At 46.7% G+C, this 19,885-nt stretch overlaps 1 protein-coding gene across 1 annotated transcript in view; it reads right to left on the bottom strand.

Moving 5' to 3' along the window:
• The window catches only part of IARS2 (isoleucyl-tRNA synthetase 2, mitochondrial), a 551,921-nt gene that overhangs the window by 357,800 nt on the left and 174,236 nt on the right, over positions 1–19,885 (bottom strand). The window contains exon 9 of the mRNA XM_085612944.1: positions 13,240–13,409. Within this exon, the coding sequence (XP_085469070.1) occupies positions 13,240–13,409 (170 nt within the window). The remainder of the gene's footprint in view (positions 1–13,239; positions 13,410–19,885) is intronic.

The following is a 19,885-nucleotide window of genomic DNA, read 5'->3' as shown; positions in this document are numbered from 1 at the left end:
ACAACACGGATTCAACTGGTAACACCTTAATGCCTTCCACTTTAAGCTCAACAATCTATTGTGCTACCACACAGGCTTAACTGTCACTCTCTGTAACTCACAGTCACATGACTCCTTTCCTGTTCATATTTATGACACCCTGTTTGGGAGCCAGGTCTGAGGGGCCTCAAGGGTGCATATTGAGGTAAGCTGCCTCTAATGTCCCAGAGTCTGTCCTATTAGAGCTCTGCAAACTGGGCCAAGGACACTCCATCAACATTTGACTCTGTGGTAGCGATGGTGAGCAGTCACAGGCTTCTTTCTCCAGGAGGTAGTGGAGCGAGGCTAGAGCGCAGGACTCAACAATCCCACAACAACACAATAAATGATTCCAAACCCAATGTTTTACTTTCAAGAAATAAATATTTTAATGTACTCTAAAATGGAATATCACTATAGGCAAGTACAATTTAGTGCCTTTGGGAGCAGAGGCGGAGCTGCACCGCTATCTTCTTTCTCTCCCTGGTTCCCCTCTTTCTCTACTGTAGGCGGTTCTTCCATGGGATTAAAGCAATAGTGTAATTATGGCTCAGGTGCACATCACCCTCTCCACTGTAACCTGTGTTCAGCCTCCTACAGTTCAGTTGCACAGTTCTTACCACCCTTGGTGGATCAGTCTGGTTGAGCAACTGCCCACCATCATGCTTGTCTTCATCGATGCAGTTGTTGCATGTCTTCAATGTCTGAAGGCAGAGGTGTCGCTGGCAGGGACAGGAGCCCATGGTAAAAAACCCATCGCAAAAGGAACAGGTGGGTAGGTGCTTCGGGTCAGTGCAGCCCCACATGGGCTGATCTCCTCCTGGTGGGTGTGGCCATGAACAAGCTGATTTTCGACTGGTGCTGCGGCCAATCTTCAAATAGTGGTGCGGTCATGAATCGACAGATCTTGTGTGGGCAAAAGCCTGTACACCATTGCAATGTGGCTTAGTTCAAGCAATGGTTAATCTAGGCACCATGGCTTAGTAAAGGTAGCGCTTCTTTAGAACAATATGGGTTAGTAAAGGCCACTATATTTGATAACCATCAGTTTTGTTTTGGTCTGCTCACCAAACCTTTATTCCTCACACTACTCTTCACTCTCCTTATACTACTACTTTTAACTTCCCCAACTGTTTAGTGTAGACCCATCTATCTCTTTTTGTCTTTACAGCCTTTGTTCACTCAAGTTTTGATGTACTTTTAGTGGATTTAAAAGTGTTATCACCTCAACTTTTACATATGGTGGGGCCCTCCTGACGTCCACCCTAACCTTTGTTTTTATTTGCTTCTCTGTCACTCTCCACTGTAATTCATCCTCAGGCTAGCACCAACCCTACTCTAACATGGGGAACTAACCTATAAGTCTATAGTTGGGCATGCAATTCCTTTCTCCAATTACTCCACACCTACCACCAATCTACACCTTTTCCTTGAATATCTTAATCAGTCGTTCAAAAGGTCAATTTATCTCAGAGCAATAACGTTCTGTGTGATTATACCCCATAAAACAGTTCCTCAAAACCCTCCATTTCCTGGCATACTAATTGAACATCATTATCCTACAAAATACAGAAAGGGAACACATCTGTAACAAAAATAAAAGTTACATTTCCAAAAACTTCTTGTGGAAACCTTCATCGCCACTTTGTATCACAGCCACAAATATGTTGTGAGGTTGACCACCCACTGCATACTGGCGGCCGGCCCACTGAAGGGTCTAATTATTCAGGCATGCATTCTAACATTACAGCTTTGTAAATTTCTGTATTACTATGAAACATGTTTGCAGGTTCAAAGTTACCACCATTAACAAACTTAAGGCACTCCTAAAATACTTTTTTCTTTTTTTTAAATCTTTATTTTTCCAATTTTCTTATACATCACGAAACAAAAAGGATTCAAAGTGGTACACTTTCAGATATCATATCACGTAGCAATCGTCACATACATACAGTCTTGTAAAATGAAGCTCAGGCACAACGGCAATTATGACGTTCATAGTAACAAATTTCGTTTGTGTCAGACCCACCAACCCGCCCGCCCCTTCCCCCCAAACCGCAAGGGCCATCCAGACCCTATAAAAAAAACCTAAAAAAATAAATTAAAAAAAACCCCTTAATTTATGTGGGGATCCCCAACAGTGCACATGAAGAATAGGTTGGAAGCGAATCAGATACTGAGGTATTAGCATGCTTATTCCACCCCCCTCCGGGACTATTCCACTTTCAACTTGAGAGGCAGATTTCTGGCGTTCACGTTCAATGTATGCCTTGTATGGGCCTCATATGTCCTTAGGGCGCGACGAAATTGGCATGAGGGAGGCATACAACTCGTAAAACACTCTTTACCCACCCTACGACAATGCTGCAAACAGTACTCCATTCCGATTCTTTGTTTAGTTCCTGCCATTTACAAATGTCATGAAGAAGAACATCAATCAAATGTGACCAACAACCATTTCTGCAGTTCCAACCTATGTGATCTCAACAACCCACCTTCCATTCGAAATTCATGTTCAAACAAAAAAAACAACCCTTTTTTACCCCATCTCAAAAATCTAGCCATCCTTCATTAAAACACTCTTTTTAACTTCCCGCCATATACAATTAAGTGGTATTATTAGCATAGAATGTAGAACCTTTGCTGTAGGACCTTGTTATTGCATGCTCACTGTTCTACCTAGAAACTCTCTGAGTGGAATGTAATGATTTGAATTGGAAGGAGACGAGCTGACGAGAGGGGGCTGGGATGAAAGAAGCCACAAGCTGTGATACTATGCCCCAAATAGTACATTTCTGTCAAGTTGAATTTACATTTCTTCGCCTTTAAAATAAGGTCAAACTCACTCAACTTCTGCAGTACCTTCCTCACACGCTCATTATGCTCCTCCAACCTTCCACCGAAGACTACGATGTCAATTCTTACTCCATTCATACCCCCAAATATGCTCTCCATCATCCTCTGGAAGACTACATCCACCGATATGAGCCCAAATGGCATCCTCAAGAATTTAAATGTACCATAAGGAGTAATAAATGCTGTCAGGTCCTGGGAGTCTGGGTGTAGCCTCACTTGATGATTGGTGGACGGTAGATCTATTGATGAAAAATATTAATACCCACCCAGTAAAGTCAACATTTCAGATATTTGCCAAAAGGTAGTGGTCCACTAGAACACACCTATTGAGTTCTTCCAAATATATGCATAGCCTAGCTTCTTCATTAGCTTTATTTGCCATGACTACTGGAGCCAACCATTCTGTGGCCTCCACTTCTTCAATGATGCTATTAGATTTTAACGTTTCAAGTTCCTCCTTCATTTTCTCTTTCACCCTGATCGAAACCCCTCTGACTTTCCCAACCACCAGAACTGCATTTTTTTTTGGTACGATTTTGCGTGCAAACCCTTTCCGACAACCCAAACGTCTACTAAAGACTCTGGGAGATTCTAATTCATAGTTGGGTGTCTGTGAAACCACTTGGCATGAGAGTTTATTGTTCTCTTCGCAACTCAAGTTTGAAAGACGTACAGCAGGTGTCTCATTTGGACCAAGAAAAACATTAAGATACCTCAGATGCTTTAAACTTATCAAGGAGTCCCCTCTCTCTGAGACAAACTTTTCTACACACACATCTGTCCTTGAAGTAGATACAACCTTAAAAATTACCAGCCAATTGTATTGGCTACCCGCCTTACCCCTTTGGCTTAATGTCCAGTTTGTGCAACACCACTTCATCACTCAGGCGGGGGAGGGGGGGTGGGAGGTTAATGTTTTGCATTACAACAGCTTAATCACGAGCTGAGCAAAATCTTCAGAAATAGTATCCAACCTGTAATTATTAATGACTGCACTGTAAAAAGTTGCTGTGCACATCAGCGAGAAACGCAATAGTGTACTGTTATACAAGATACTAATATTACCAGCTGTGCATATCAACGTGACCACATAATCCTAAAGAGCTGTGCACATCAGCGTTAAAAACCGTGTACAGATACGTGAGCCTGAAAGGCTTAATTAACAAGCTGTGCACATCAGTGTGAAGAACTGTGCGCAGCGACGTTTGGCTTAAGAGCCCAACTTTGAGAGAAACACCACGCTTTAAAAAAAATAATAATCGCGGCCATTACTGTGATTTCAGCCCAAAATAATATGGCCACCAAGAACATGGCGCTCCTCAACAAATCAGAAACACGCCGGGCATTCTGGCACTGGGAATGAGCTGTAATGCATCCAGACCTTCCTCAAACAGCTCAAGACACACGCCAGGCAGCTCATCAGGAACACTGTGCACAAGCTGCACTGCCCCGCAACTCGCTAAGCTAGAGACTAAGGAAGCGAGCAGGTAAGGGCACACCCATCCTATTTATTAAAATGCTTTGAAAGCCACAGGAAAAAGTAAGAGCCTGCACTCAAATCCTTTACTCACCTTCAAAGTCTCTCTCTGCGGTTTATATAGAAAACACTTGTCGTATATATCTCCGTCCTTATACAGTTGCGGATCTCATCTGACCGTAAATTCACCTGATTCACTGCTTCATAATACCGCACCAGCACTCTTGACATACAGGACTGCTCTCACTGTACAGGGTGCTTGATGACCACATGAGAACCAGGTTGTAGATGTCCAAGAGCAAGCAGTGTGATAGCTGGGAAATTCTTAGATGCGACAGAGAATACAGAAGTAATGAAGAGTTGGGGTGAAGGGTTTATTTTACGCTCGTCACCAATGTAAAGATACACCTACACAGTATCTTTAAGGAAGAAAGGTTTATTCAGGTAGCCTCTTTCAGCTCATCTCCTTCTCAACCTCCATCCAAATCAAATCATTACATTCCACGCAGGGAACTTCTAGGTAGAACATTGAGCAAGCAATAACTATGCAAAAGTTCAACATTCTATGTTAAGAATACCATAGGTTACCTATTTCTGCATGCAAAGATGATTTTAGCTGCATATGCTCATGATGATTATGCTGTTATCGCACTAATCAAGTACTAAGAAACCATCAGTTAATAATAAGCAATTGGGGTTATACATGATCATTTTTATGTTTCTCCTTTTGTCTTCTATGAGGGTGTAGTACAGAAGAGTTATGGCCCGACTAACAAACTATTTTCTAGCACGCTTCTTTTCACAAACATTTAATCTTGTCTTGAGTCCGCCCTTAAGAACTCTTTTTAGGGGCGTTAGGAAAGCCTCATCATTAGTGATGCATTTCATCACAGGAATCACAATCTTTGGCTCTGAGGCTTTGTTTGGCACTTTTCCAAAAGCAGTCGTAGTCTTCTTAGCGGCTACAAAAGTGGGCTGCTCCATTGCAGTTATGGTGAGTTGTAGGCCAATGATTTGGTTGCTGTATGCCAATAGGCCTGATGGAACTGTAAGGCCAAGTCTTTAAGATGGGTTAGTTTGTGTGTCATGGATTGGAAACAGGGTGGTGGAGGGGTGAGGAGATCCATGGTTCAGAAGTATTTAGGTGACTGTGTCCCTGCTAAAGGAAATACATACAAAATGCAATGGAATCGTTTATTATGAAGCAGGAAGTAAATATGTACTAGTTCAAAATGTACACCAGAGTAATTTAAATATTGGTGCATCTCGTAAATGAGCTTCTGAAACTACAGATATTATTCAAATAATTTCTCACGAAAGTTGAACATGATAAACTGGTCAGGAGACAGAGGGATGATTTTTTTTTCTCTCCTAAACTTACAAGATATGGAGAGTGTATATCGCGATTTCTGAGATTGTCTTTTTCAAGGTACTGAGACACCACATGGATTCCTAGAGTAAGAGGGTGTTTGTGGATTGCATGGTATGATGTTTTTAATATCATACATTGCAACAAAACAGATGTGACAAAGCCACTGAAACCGTAGGATGATAGGTGAGAGTTGGTCTTGAACACTTTAGTAATATGTTCAATCCCTGAATTACAGTTCAGGATAGATTCTCTGGTAAAGCAAAGCTAAAGTCCAATTATTGGAAAGAATTATGCATCCGTTTCAACTGCTCAATTTTGGAGGCAGGTGAATGGACAACATAAAAGTATCCCTGTGTATTCTGATGTGCATGGCTTATAGATGCACAGTGATCACCTGGTGACTAAAATAACCGATGGGCGATTGTGTGGCAGCATCGTCAGAACATTTCCTGCTGTTTTAGTCTCTTCAGTGAACTGGAATAGCCCATGGTGAGACTTTAGAGTCTGAACGCACCTGCTTTCCAGGGCTTCACTTTCAGAGAAACCATGAAGGAAAATGTGCACTTTTTCCAGACTAACTTTGGCTCGAACTGCTCCTTCCTTTCACCGTGAGAAGCCTTTGTATGTAAGGGATATCACAAAAGTGTTTATTATATGGTCCACAGTGTGGAGATTAAAGACCTTGGAAAAGAAGACTCAAATAATAAAGGTACACTAAAGGCCCCATGTTGGCAAGAACACTGTTAATGATGAAGGAATGAGGATGGGGACACAAGCAGAAATTAATGGCAAATGTAGCCTTCTTACCAAATTTTATACCAATGTTAGAGCAAGGACATTGGTTTTAAGATTAATTAGATTTATAATGAGAGTGAACTGCACAAGGTGATTGTGAAGTTTGTCTAGGAATTGGGTGATTTGATCACAGAACAGGGAGTAAACCTGGTAATTGAACGAAGGCACTGTGGTAAAGACCCTGGGACGGTCCTCTGTACAGAATTACGGAAATGTGTGAGTTAGCTGAAAGTTATTAGGGGGGGAAAACTAACACAAGAGAGGTGATTTGGGAAAACAGATGGCAGAAATATCCTGAATTGTGCAATGGCCTATGTCAACATGATAAGGGAATTACCTTGACAACTATTTTAGAATGATGTAAAATGTGAGTATGGAATCTGGAGAATTACACAGATTTCTATAAACTCTGAGTTAGGTATATCGCTGGTCCATTGCTAAATAAAGAGTTTGTTATAATTATTGTTCAACTTCTAGATATGACATTTTGAGGGAGGTATTAAAATTAGCATACCTTTCATTTAAAAATAATTAGACAAACTGTTTTTACCTTTAATTGATGTGCACTATTCAGACCCCATACAGGGGTACACAGGGCACACTGGTTACGGGGTCACAACGGTGGGGGTTGAGGCCTTTACCACTGCTGTCCCAGAGTCTGCTCTACTATGGTTCTTAAAACTCGGCCAAGGACAACCCTTTCCATACTTGACTCCCAGTTGTAGCGAGGGCAAGAAGTCACAGGCTTCTCAGGGAGGTTTATTGTGGGGGTTACTCAGGCACAAGAATGCTTACCAACCCTCAGCACTACAATAAGATCAAGGTCTAGGCCAGTGCATCTCACTGTACAAAAGAAAAGCACTTTAGTACATAGAAAACATAGAATTCCACTACGCAATCAATAATGCATGAATACTCTATTCACAGGTGCAAGGCTTTGCACTCTATGGGCTTCCCCCCCCCCCCCACGACTAGCTCTCCTTCTGCCCCCTTTGTGAGTCCCTGTGTCTCAGGGATCTTCATCTCAGGTTCAGAATCTGACGGAGATGGGTGGGTGCAGCTTGTACTTAGTCTTTCTGGCCTAAGCTTGTTCAGTATCTCACCAAAGCCGTGATAGCAGCTCAGGCCACGTTTGACCCTCCTGTGGCAGTTGGGTCTCATCGGCAACCAGACCCTCAAGGCGACAGTTAAAGAGCATGCAGCAGTCTTTTCAGGATCTGCACGAAAGCGGGCTGTGCAGCATGTTCATCGGAGGGTCGTGGCAGAAGCGGTGGTGTCTGATGGGCCCCTCTTTCAGGCAACGGGCTGCAAATCATGACTCGCCCCGTTGCTCCAGTGAGCACTTGATTCACTCCAACACTTCAATGAGTACTAGGTGCTTATTCTTAAGTGCAACAGCCATAAGCTAGCAGATAGCAACTGTTCAGTACAGCGGACGCCAGGCGCACTCTTTGGTACACAGTGCCTCAAATCAATGGCCTCAATTCTACACGAGGAGCCCCCAGGTCACCTCTTTGATCACTTCAACTTCCAGACAGGGTCTGGCCCAACAAAACACTTGGCAGTGACGCAGTCACACAATCCACTTGTTGGGCACACGGGCCACCAGAAGGCGTTTCCCCGAGTTCGGTTGGGCCCACCACATGGGCACACCAGTCCAGGTGCCGGCTGGCTACAACTGGGATAAGTGACGAAGGTCACATTGTCTGATCTGGCAGTACGGAGTCCTTTGTTGCACTTGTTTAGAGAGTATCTGTCTGACGAAGCCTATGCCAGGGTTCATTCCACTATGTGCTCTGCCTGCAGAGTTAGCACTTCCTTCCCTGCTCACAGGTAGGATATCTTGGTACCCAGAAAAGTCTAGTAATTCTGCCTATAGAACAGACTCCAGGTGAGGTTCCCTTCCCTCTAGGGAGTTGACTATTAGAACGACACCAACCCTTGGTTGCATGCAAGTACGTGAGTACTCTGCAGATTATCCCCTCTTCGGTAGAAGAGACCACAACAATGAGCAATGATGGGCTCCCATCTTTATAGCAGGCTCAGTCTGCTTCACTGGAAACAGTTTGGGTCAGATCCCCTTTCATGTTTCCAGGCCAGGCTTCCTACCAGGCCAGGCCTCTGTCTGCAAGGATGCAGTGTCCCACAGAAAAGTATCCAGGATGAAGTGCACCCCACAGAAGTACAAAGATGTAAAATCAGGCTGCAGTCAGATATTTACAACCCTTCCCCCACAGAGATTTGGAAGAGGGATCAGAATATGTGCCCTGTCTAAGGGATCCTTTCCTAATCAGAGATACTGCAGGGTCTCCCTGTAACCCCTGTGATCTACGTAGTAGCAGCTGCAGTAAGAGTTATATACAGCCCCATGTATCAGGAAGGGCCCAGAACCTTATAAGGAAAGCCTATCTCATTTTTACTCACCATAATGTCTGGTGCTCCCTACCCAGTCTAGGAGATGCCAGCAATTCAAGTGCTGTCTTGTGCAAGCCACCTCTGCTCCATCTTGTTGTGGTCCAGGTTAGGGACTTCCAAACTGGAACTCGCAGGTTTGTATCGCTCATGTATGGCACACTATCACGTTTAGCACACACGCACAAGTACAATGCACAAAATGTTGCGTTCAGGATTTTTAATTTATTGTGAGCAGCAGGAGTTTATATGACTGAACCTGTAAACACGCATTCAAGTCTCACATGTAAAAGTCTGTCACTATAAATCGCCAACCATGGTACACTGCCACTACCGCGCTTCACGCATGAAACCTGTGACAGGGAAAATAGTCCCTTGAGGGTATGCCCCCTCCCGGTTCCGGACTAGGTCTAGAACCGATTATTGTCAAAACACTGGGCCTAGGCCAATAAACACCCACGGGATAACCATAAATAAAAATAAAAAAAAACAGGATCACAGGTATGCAGGTCAGGCATACAATCAATCAATCAATCACATTATTTGTAAAGCGCACTACATACCCGGTAGGGTTTCAAGGCACTGGGGGGCAGTGAGGGGGGGATGGTGCAGTTACTGGTCGAAGAGCCAGGTCTTGAGTTGTTTCCTGAAAGTCAGCAGGTCTTCGGTTTATCGCAGGTCGAGGGGGAGGGTGTTCCAGGTCTTGGCGGCGCGATGGGAGAAGGACCTGCCTCCGGAAGTGGTTCTCCGGATGCGTGGGACCGTGGCCAGGGCGTGGTCAGCGGAGCGGAGATTCCTGTTGGGTACGTAGCAAGAGAGTCGACTGTTGAGATAGGCTGGGCCGGTTTTGAGGAGTGCCTTGTGTGCGTGGATCAGGAGCTTGAAGGAGATTCTTTTGTCGACTGGGAGCCAGTACAGGTTCCTCAGGTGGAGGGTGATGTGGTCGCGGCGCGGGGCGTTGAGGATCAGGCGTGCGGAGGCATTCTGGACTCTCTGTAGTTTGCTGATGAGCTTGGACGGGGCTCCGGCGTAGACGGGATTTCCGTAGTCGAGTCTGCTACTGACTAGGGCCTGGGTGACTGTTTTTCTCGTGTTAGTAGGAATCCATCTGTAGATCTTGCGGAGCATGCGGAGGGTGTTGGAACAGGTGGAGGAGACTGCGTTGACTTGTTTGGTCATGGAGAGTTTTGAGTCGAGGATGATATCCAGGTTGCGTGCGTGGTCGGTGGGGGCCGGGGGGGACCCTAGTGATGTAGGCCACCAGGAGTCATCCCATGCGGAGGGGTTAGATCCGAGGATGAGGATTTCCGTCTTGTCTGTGTTCAGTTTGAGGCGGCTGTCCTCCATCCAGTCGGCGACGGCCTTCATTCCCTGGTGGAGGTTGGATTTGGCGGTGAGGGCGTCCTTTGTGAGGGAGAGGGTCAGCTGAGTGTCGTCGGCGTAGGAGATTATGTTGAGGTCGTGCTGTCGGGCGATGCGTGCTAGAGGTGCCATGTAGATGTTGAACAGTGTCGGGCTGAGGGAGGATCCTTGAGGGACTCCACAGATGATCTTGGAGGCCTCGGATCGCAACGGGGGGAGGCGGACTCTCTGAGTTCTGCCGGAGAGGAAGGAGGTGGTCCAGTCCAGGGCTTTGTTACGGATCCCTGCGTCGTGGAGGCGTGTGCGTAGTGTGCGGTGGCAGACGTGGTCGAAGGCGACGGAGAGGTCCAGGAGGATGAGGGCCACCGTCTCGCCGTTGTCCAGCAGGATCCTGATGTCATCTGTGGCAGCCATGAGGGCGGTCTAGGTACTGTGGTTGCTGCGGAATCCTGATTGGGACGGGTCTAGGATGTTGTTGTCTTCGAGGTGCCGGTTGAGCTGGGTGTTAACTATCTTCTCGATGACCTATGCTGGGAACGGAAGCAAGGAGATGGGCCGGACGTTCTTGAGGTCGCTCGGGTCCGCCTTGGGTTTCTTCAGTAGGGCGTTGATCTCTGCGTGCTTCCAGCTCTCAGGGAAGGTGGCGGTCTCGAAGGAGAGGTTGATGATTTTGTGCAGGTGGGGAGCGATGGACTTACTGTCTTTGTTGAAGATGTGGAGCGGGAGAGGGTCGGATGGGGATCCGGAGTGGATTGTTCCCATGGTCTTGATTGTGTCCTCAATGCTCACATTGGCCCAGGTTGTCAGGGTGTTGTGGGCGGTGGGGTGCGGTGAGTTCGGTGTGGTGTGGTCGGCAGGGGTCGTCCGGGGTCTGAAGCTGTCGTGGATGTCGGTGATTTTCCGGTGAAAGAAGGTGGCGAGGGAGTCGCACAGGTCTTGCGATGGTGGCATGTCGTTGGCGTTGGAGTTGGGTTTGGAGAGTTCCTTCACGATGGTGAAGAGCTCCTTGCTGTTGTGTTCATTGTTGTCAAGGCGGTCTGTGAAGGAGGTTCTTTTGGCAGTCGTGATGAGGTGGTGGTGGTTGCGGATGGCGTCTTTGTGGGCAGTGCGGCTGTCTGGCGTCTGGTCGTTGTGCCATATGTTTTCCAGTTTCCGGCAGGTGCGTTTGGAGTTCCAGGGTGAACCAGCTAACTCTTCTGCTGGTGTCTGTGTTGGTGGGGTTTTTCAGTGGAGTGACGGTGTTGGCGCAGTCGTTCATCCAGCGTTCGAGGGCGAGTGCACCTTCATCCGGGTTGGTTTGGGTCGTCGGGGGGTTGAGTGCGAGGTTTGTCTGTAGTTGTTCTTCAGTGATTTTTCCCCAGCGGCGGCGGGGGGTCTGTAAGGTGCTGTGGTGTGTGGGTGGTTTTCGGAAGGAGAAATGGATGCAGTGGTGGTCTGTCCAGGTGAGTTCGGAGGCGTGGCTGAAGGCGACGTGGGGGCTTGAGGAGAAGATGACATCTAGCGTGTGGCCGGCGCTGTGGGTTGGCATCGTGACTAGCTGTTTCAGTCCGAGGTTGGCGAGGTTGTCGATCAGGGTGGAGGAGTTGCTGTCGTTGATGTTCACCAGGTGAAAGTTCAGGTCTCCGAGGAGGATGTAGTCGGTGGAGGTCAGCGCGTGTGTGCTGATGAGGTCGGCGATGGAGTCGCAGAATTGAGGCCAGGGTCCTGGAGGTCTGTAGACAAGGGTGCCTCTTAGGGTGGTCTTTGGGTTCGTGTGGATCTGGAAGTCCATGTGTTCGGCGGTGCTGAAGGTATCGTTGCTGTTTGTAGAGATCTTGGTGGTGTTTTTGTGGACGATGGCGATTCCTCCTCCGGCCCTGTTGGTGCGGTCTCTGCGGGTGATCTTGTACCCGTCTGGGATGGCTATGGCGATGTCTGGCGAGGAGGCTTCGTTCATCCAGGTCTCGGTCAGGAAGGCGACGTCTGGTGATGTGGTGTCGAGGAGGTCCCAGAGTTCGATGGCGTGTTTGTGTGCGGAGCGGGTGTTGATCAGGATGCATCTAAGCTGGTTGGCTTCCGTTGCGGTAGGTGTCTTGGCGCTTTCGTGGCAGGAGAAACTGCAGTTCTGGCAGGTGAAGGGGCCGTGGGTGCGCCTCGGGGCGGCCTTGAAGCAGGTGTGAATTCTTCCTAGGTTGAGAGCGATGAGGGTCTTGGCGTCGTAGCGGAGGCGGCGGTCCTTGTGGCTGGTGCAGGGGCCAGGGGTTCTGGCGCTGGGCGCAGTCCAGGCGCGGACGGGTGCAGACAGGGTTGAGGCACAGAGGAGCGAGAGGTGTACAAAATACAAAGGGGCACAGAGCAAAGCGGCGATCAGAATACAGAATACAAAATACAAGGGGCACAGAGCAGAGCGGCGAGCGGGGGGCACAGAGCAAAGCAGCGATCAAAATACAGAATATAGGGGGCACAGAGCAGAGCGGCGAGCAGGGGGCACTGACAGATGCAGGAACAAGGCAACAGGCAGCAAATGGAGACAATGAAAACGAACCTAAAGGCCACCACTGGCCACCAGGGATGAGGCGCAGGTGGAAGCCTGCGGGTGGAGGAGGGCCTCGAATTCACCGGCAGCGGCAGCGCAGGCGGAGCTGCAGTGGGGGGGGAGCGACCTACCAGAAGGTCAAGGGTCAGGGGGAAGCGACATTCCCATCCCAACAGCGCCGCAACGGAACGACACAGGAGTGTACTAGCAGTTACTTGCACATTACTACAAAACAGACTGGCTGGCGCACCTCACACCGTCTCCTAAAAGTGCTCATTATCACTGATATATTTAATACAAATTATCATATACAACTACATCCGAATCTCCTGGATGTATCTTCTAAATTGCGGAGATCAGGCTGATATGCTGCAACGAATACAATTCCATAAAACTAAACAGACAAAAAATAAATAACTGAGGAGAATATACCACAGGCAGTTGATGCTGGGATGCCACACTGTAATCGTCAATGCCATGAGCAGGCGCTGTGTGAACCAATCCTGTGCCTTTAGCCATGGTCACATGGTTAGCTGGCAGAAGAGGAGACTGTCTATCTGGTATGGTGGGATGAGCACAGACACCGCTTTCTAAATCTGTACCTGCAAACAAGAGAAAGAGATCTGATTTCAGAAGATAATTCACAAACATTGCAATAATATTGTGGAAAAACATGTTCTGAAAAAAGTTTCATAAATAGTTTAAGAATGTTTAAAATGATCATACAGAAACAAGTGGTCAAAGAAAGAAATTAATGTGTTACTTGCATGTGGGTCACATCCTATTAAAAAATGAAACCTTTCGGAAGAGACTCAACAGGTTGAGACCCGAGAACATAAACTCCTAGACCTGGAGAGCATATGAACCCCGACACCGACATTTACTTACTTCGCCAGATCGCGATAATGCGAAGAGAATATCAGACGCTGGTAGAGCGTGAAGTGCGAACCCAAGCTCCAGTCCACACAATACTGACTCTGGGGACCGAGCCGGGAAGCACCCGGCCGGGTAAGAAAGACAGAGAAGCAAGGTGGGTGGTCATGATAAGCGAAAAAGAGGAAACACACACAACAGCACCTGCTGTAGGCGACGCCTCCAACCGCTATGACAGGGACCTTTATAAAGACAGGCCCCTAGAAGATGACACTCAAATAAATAATTACCGTAACGCCATAGACATCCCCACTCTTTCCAGAGACGACCGAACGACCTTTTAAAAAATCCTCACCCTGACGAAAGTGACGGATGCAATTAACAGGCAAAAAAACGGGGAAAACCCCGGGTCCGAATGGGCTGCCGACTGATTTTTTTTTAACGCAATGCTAACTTGCTAGTCTCACATCTCCTGAAAATGTTTCAGGCAGCGCGGGAGGAAGGGACACTTCCACCAGATCTCCTTCAGGCGACCGTAGTTGTGATCCATAAGCCTGAGAAGCCCACAAGGATTGCGGATCATACCATCCAATATCATTACTAAACTTAGAAATAAAAATTCTGGACTCCATCCTGGCCGCACGCTTGCTGCCAGTGATCACCTCCCTTATTCACTGTGACCAATCTGGCTTTATGCCTACACAAGCCCCATGCTTCAACCTCCATCACCTGGAAATTGGTTTGACACGGTCAAGGACAGGTCTGCCCCACATGTACTCTTTTTAGATGCCAGAAAGGCCTTTGAAGCAGTACACTGGCTAACCATGTGTCAAGCCCTGTAAAAGTTTGGATTTGGACCCGTCTTCATGGTATGGGTGGAACTGCTATACATCAACCCAAGAGCCAGAGTGCACGTTAGTGGGGTGATGTCGGCAAAATTCCAGGTGAAGAGAGGCACTAGACAGGATAGCCCCCTATCCCCGCAATTATTCACCCTGATACTAGAGCCACTGGCATGCCTGATCAGGGGGCAACCAGAATTGAGCAGGTTTAGAAATGACCCAGGGCTCCTCAGGGACGAGCAGATTTCATTATACGCAGACAACATGCTACTGTATGTCACCGACTCTGACAAGACACTCCCTTTGATTTTGCAATTATTTCAAGACTACGGTAGCCAGTCGGGATACAACATAACCTGAGACAAGTCAAGCCTTTACTTGGATGGGGGTTCGCTAGATACGTACGTACTACTGAGGTAACTTACAGTGGTCGAGGAGGACTTCCACCACCTGGGGCTCTATATTTCCACTAACAAAGCATTGAGCCTCAACCACAACATCAAACGAGTCCTTTGGAATTCCGTGAAGATGTAGTGAGGTGGAGACAGCTCCCTTTGACACGAATTGGTAGAGCGACCCTGTATAAAAGGATCACACTCCCACAACTGCTTTACGTGTTGCAAAACACATACTGCAGAATACCCGAGACGATCTTCACCGCCACTAATGAGGAACTAAGCACACTCCTATGGAATAGGGGCCACCTTAGAATAGCGTTGCAGATGCTACAGCACAACCGATATAATGGGGGGATCGTCCTCCCCGACATACAGTCCTACTACTGGGTGGCTCACCTAGTGGTCATCAACGAATGGAGACACATACTCTGTGACCACACCGCTTATACCTTGGAAAGGCTCCAATTCGAACACCACACATCTCCACTACATACATAGGGTCAAGGGAGCCTGTTGACTATTGTCCACCACCCAGAGTGCTGTAGAGACCTGGAAGGGGGCAGAATGCCAAATGAAATGGAACAAGAGACTGTCGAAGGAAACACCACTCTGGGAGGCCATGAGATTACCATAAATAAGCCTGCTTTCAAGGCTTCAGACACTGGGTGCGATACAGTCTGCATTTCTAGACTGGGCGACATACTAAAAGAAGGAGATACGATTTCCTTTGACGCACTCCAATCCAAATACCAGCTAGATAACACCCAAAGAAATAAGTACCTGCAGTTACAACATGCCTGGAAAGCAGAGGCGATAGACACCTCCGACATCCCCGAGTTTGCACCACTTGAAGGTAGACTATTACAGAACGAATTTCCGGATAAAGCTGTCTCCTGGACCTACAAAACACTAAGCAATAACATCCCAGATAAGCTGCTATTCCTTAGGTCCAAATGGGAAATCACCACAGGGCAATTGGAAGACATTGACTGGGAAGCGGCCTTAATGCACCCAAGAGAAGTGGCGATCAGGTTACAGCTACGCTTGGTAAAGTTCAAAATCCTAAATAGAGAATATTTTGATAGGGCACGCTTGCATGCCATGGGGAGGGCAGAAACCCCTAACTGCCTGTGGTGCAAAACAGAACGCATTACACATATAAACACACTGTGAGAATGTCAACAGATGGAGAAATATTGGTCCCAGATACTAAGGGAGTTAAACGGGATATTAGGGGCCCAACTCCCCATGGATGCCAAACATGTACTGCTTATTTTTTCTTGAAGTCGACCTCCCTCGCAGTAAACTCCTACCATGTAACTTTGGGCTGGTGGTGGCCAAAAGGGACATTGCCCGATACTGGGAGCCCCTGATCTCCCCACATTGGCGGAGTGGAGAGTGGGTACAGAGCCACTGATCTCCCCATGTTGGCGGAGTGGAGAGTGGGTATGGAGCTAGAAAGGGTGACATATAAAGCTAGGGGATGCCCAAAAAAGTTTACCAAGATCTGGACCCCCTGGTTGAGTTACTATGGTCTTGAGATGGAGAGTGAGCAAATGAAAGACAGCCACCCACGTGCCTGAACCAGAGGTGTGGGAGGAGACAAGGGTGGTTAACCTCTCCCTGGCCCAGAGCCTACACTGCATAGAGGGGTGTGATATGACACTTTGTCTCGTGCTCGATAACCTGTTGAATGGTTGTATTTACATCAATGCTGCTCAATAATGCGGTCATTCGTTCTTGAAACATCAAGTATACTATGTACAATATATGTGTCTCAATGCACTGGCTAACTTTGTGTCAATAAAAACAGTTTTAAAAAAAAAGAATGAAACCTTTTAGTTTTAATTTCAGAAATTCTCCATTATAAAGAACACTATATGTACTAAGTCAGGCAAATTTTGCAGTACTACCCAACTATAAGATATCTGAAATCACACATACCTCCATCCACTGCTCAAATAAACACTAATGTGATAAGATCTCCAAAAAAGGCTAAGATAGCTCGGATAATTCTGCTAAGCACGGTGAACTGAAAGCACAACAAAGGTCAGGGTCCTGTAATCTGAACAAGTCTTTGGTGTCTTGATGGTATTTGTGTTTGATCAATGTTAAAGGTCCAGCAGCAGCGACGCAACCACAAAATAGAACTGGTTTCCTCAGGCCACACCTCTATCCTGATAAATACCTAACCACTGCTTCAAAATTATGGCAAATGTTTACTGTACCTTTGGTTTGACCTTTGACAACAAAATAGTATTCAAGAATGGACGCAGTGGAATTGAAGTGAATTACCATCAACATCTGTAAGCTACTAGAGGTGTGATGAGGTAATGCATCTGTTTACAAGAAAGTTCTTGCAAAGAAGATTTTATCTCTAAACTTCAAACTATGAATTTTGGAATATGAAGATGCTGATAATGCAATAATTTTGATAAACAAGCTTGCTTCTATCCAGGAGATACCCCAATTGGTCTTCCAAGTGGAAAAGTGATATCAAACTATTCATAAAAGACAGGGTTAGTAATCAAGTAATCTGTCCATACTGAGAATTCTGTATCCCTAGAAATACAAAATTTGAGTCTTTTGTTTTGCAATTAATGCAGTACACAATGATGAGGATGGAAAAATATGAGCTTGAGGCACACAGTCATCCCCATTGTTCTAGGCTGTTCGTTATCAAACACATTCACTACATATTATTTGCCCCTTCCACACACCCTAGCCTAGGTCTTCCTCTCTCTCCTTTTAAAGATGATTTTTATACCTCTATCCTTGTGCCAGGACTTGAAAGTTTCCACGCTAAAACACCTTTCAGTTATTAAAGCAGATCCCAAAACATCATTTATCGTTAACCCTTGGCTCCCGATGGACTTTTCAAGGAGGTCATCAGCCTTCTGAGAGCAATTGGTTTAATTGTTTCTAGGTGGCATTATATTCAGAGGGTGTGACAAGGTCTGCAACATCTACTGCCCATTTCACTTGGTCGTCCATGAGCCGCTTATCTCTTAATATGTCTTTCCTCTGCCACTGTCCATTCCAGCACACATCTAAGCCAACCGTTATGTTACCACTGACCTAGGCAAGTGAATTGTAGTTCGCTTTATGGCCAACACCATGCCAAGAGATGCAAATTTTGTTGCATTCGTTCTATCCAGGAACATCCCCAGTAGCCACAGCTTCAGTATTCTCACTTAGTGATTGTGACCCTTGGTGAAACCTCATTACTACTTCGGACCAGAATTTCTATATTTGGTGGTCATTCTCAGTGTTTGGTCCCTTCTTGGTGCAACGCCGGCAGCACTGGGAGTGAGCGAAGGCTTTGGGGGGTGTGGGGGTTCACAGGCAGGACTATGCACTTCCTACCCTAGGATGGGGTGAGAGAACCTGGTAACAGACGGCCTGAAAGCCAGGAGGCCAATGAAATGCAGCAACCGCCTCAGAGGACTTTGATTGAGATCTCCTGGACGTGCCCACCTCAAAAGGGAATACTGTGGAGAACGCCTGTGTTGTGGTGGCCAGGTGCCTTTAGATACATGCAAGTACTCTGCAATAGGTATCCCTGAGCCAGAGAAAATAGACTCTTGGACAGCAGATGGTGGCAACCAGAGGTGCACCCACTAACAACCCACCGCAGGTGACTGGTTGGGTTTGTCTCCTGCGGTTCACCTTAAGAATTAGTAGGCCAGACATGCATGGCAATGCGGCAGACCGCAGGTGGAGAAGCACATGGTCGAGAACATGTTGGAGCGATATCTCACAAGCAAGTGTTTCCTAAAGATGCTCGTGGATTTCCTGAGGGAGTACCGAAACCTGCCTTTTGATGCTTGGTGAGTTGCCTCATTCATAGGGACCACCACTACGTTCGGACTAGGGACTTTGGGTGCTTTAGATCACATTGTTCAGATCTGTACCAGGAACGACAAAAAGGCTGCTAAAGCCCATCCTACAATGCAGACTGCATTGAATAAAACCACTGCCCGTGATGGCGCACATGCGGCAAGAACAGATCAGAGGTCTGAGAAGACCAACCTAAATGAAATCCGCGAGGCCCTCAAATCAAAAATGAATACAGTTGTAGTACTAGGTCTACTGCGCGGTGATCAGAGAAAGCTAGCGGAAAGGTGCATACAAACGAAAAGCAGCTGGACGGAGTGTCTCCTAAAGTTGACGCCCTCGACAGGAAGGTGATGGACTAAACAAGCAAATTACTCATACTAGAAAACAGAGTTGATGACGCAGAGAGAAATAATATGTGCATCCTCAGATCGTCTGAAGGGGAGGAGGGCATGGACCTGGTTAGGTTTATGAAAACCTGGCTAAACAAAGTGGTCTGTCTAGGTTCTTCGCCTTGGATAGGGTGCATAGAGTGCCTGCTAGGAGGCCTCCAATGGGAGCGTCGCCCCAATCTGTGTTGCTCTCCTCCTGCATTATCAGGATCGAAACGTGCTTCTGCAGAAAACCAGGCAAGTAGGAAATGTTGTGCTAGGAAAACAAAAGTTGGCTAGAAGTGCAGAAAATGAGAGCATTCTTTGTGGAGGTAAAAAGGGCCCTCCGGGACGAGACTATGCAGTATATGTTTCTTAATCCTGCAAGACTGACAGTTATGCTGGTTGGGAAATCCTCCTTATTCACTGATGCCTCTGAAGCATGGAATTGTTTATATACATATAAAGCTGAGAGGAAAAAAGGGAAGGCCAGACGCTGTGTCAAAACGAAGACAGCTGCCATGGGGTCGCAGTGGAGGCACCAAGAAACCAACCAAAGGATAGGATAGGGATGCCATCTGTCATCACCTCTAGAATGGCGGACGACCTATAGAATTTGATGGTGATAGTAACTGAATTCTAAAATGCTTGAGGGGAATTGATTCTCCTTTATGGTTTCAGGAGGGACTGGCCAAGTGGGTCAGTGGACATATATCATTGCAGGATTCTAACCACCTCCACAGACGCAGATATTTTG

The sequence above is a fragment of the Triturus cristatus genome, chromosome 6 (assembly GCF_964204655.1).
Source record: "Triturus cristatus chromosome 6, aTriCri1.1, whole genome shotgun sequence".
NCBI classification, from domain to species: domain Eukaryota; kingdom Metazoa; phylum Chordata; class Amphibia; order Caudata; family Salamandridae; genus Triturus; species Triturus cristatus.
The sequence above is the reverse complement of the archived record's forward strand: the minus strand, read 5'-3'. Positions and strand labels throughout refer to the sequence as shown.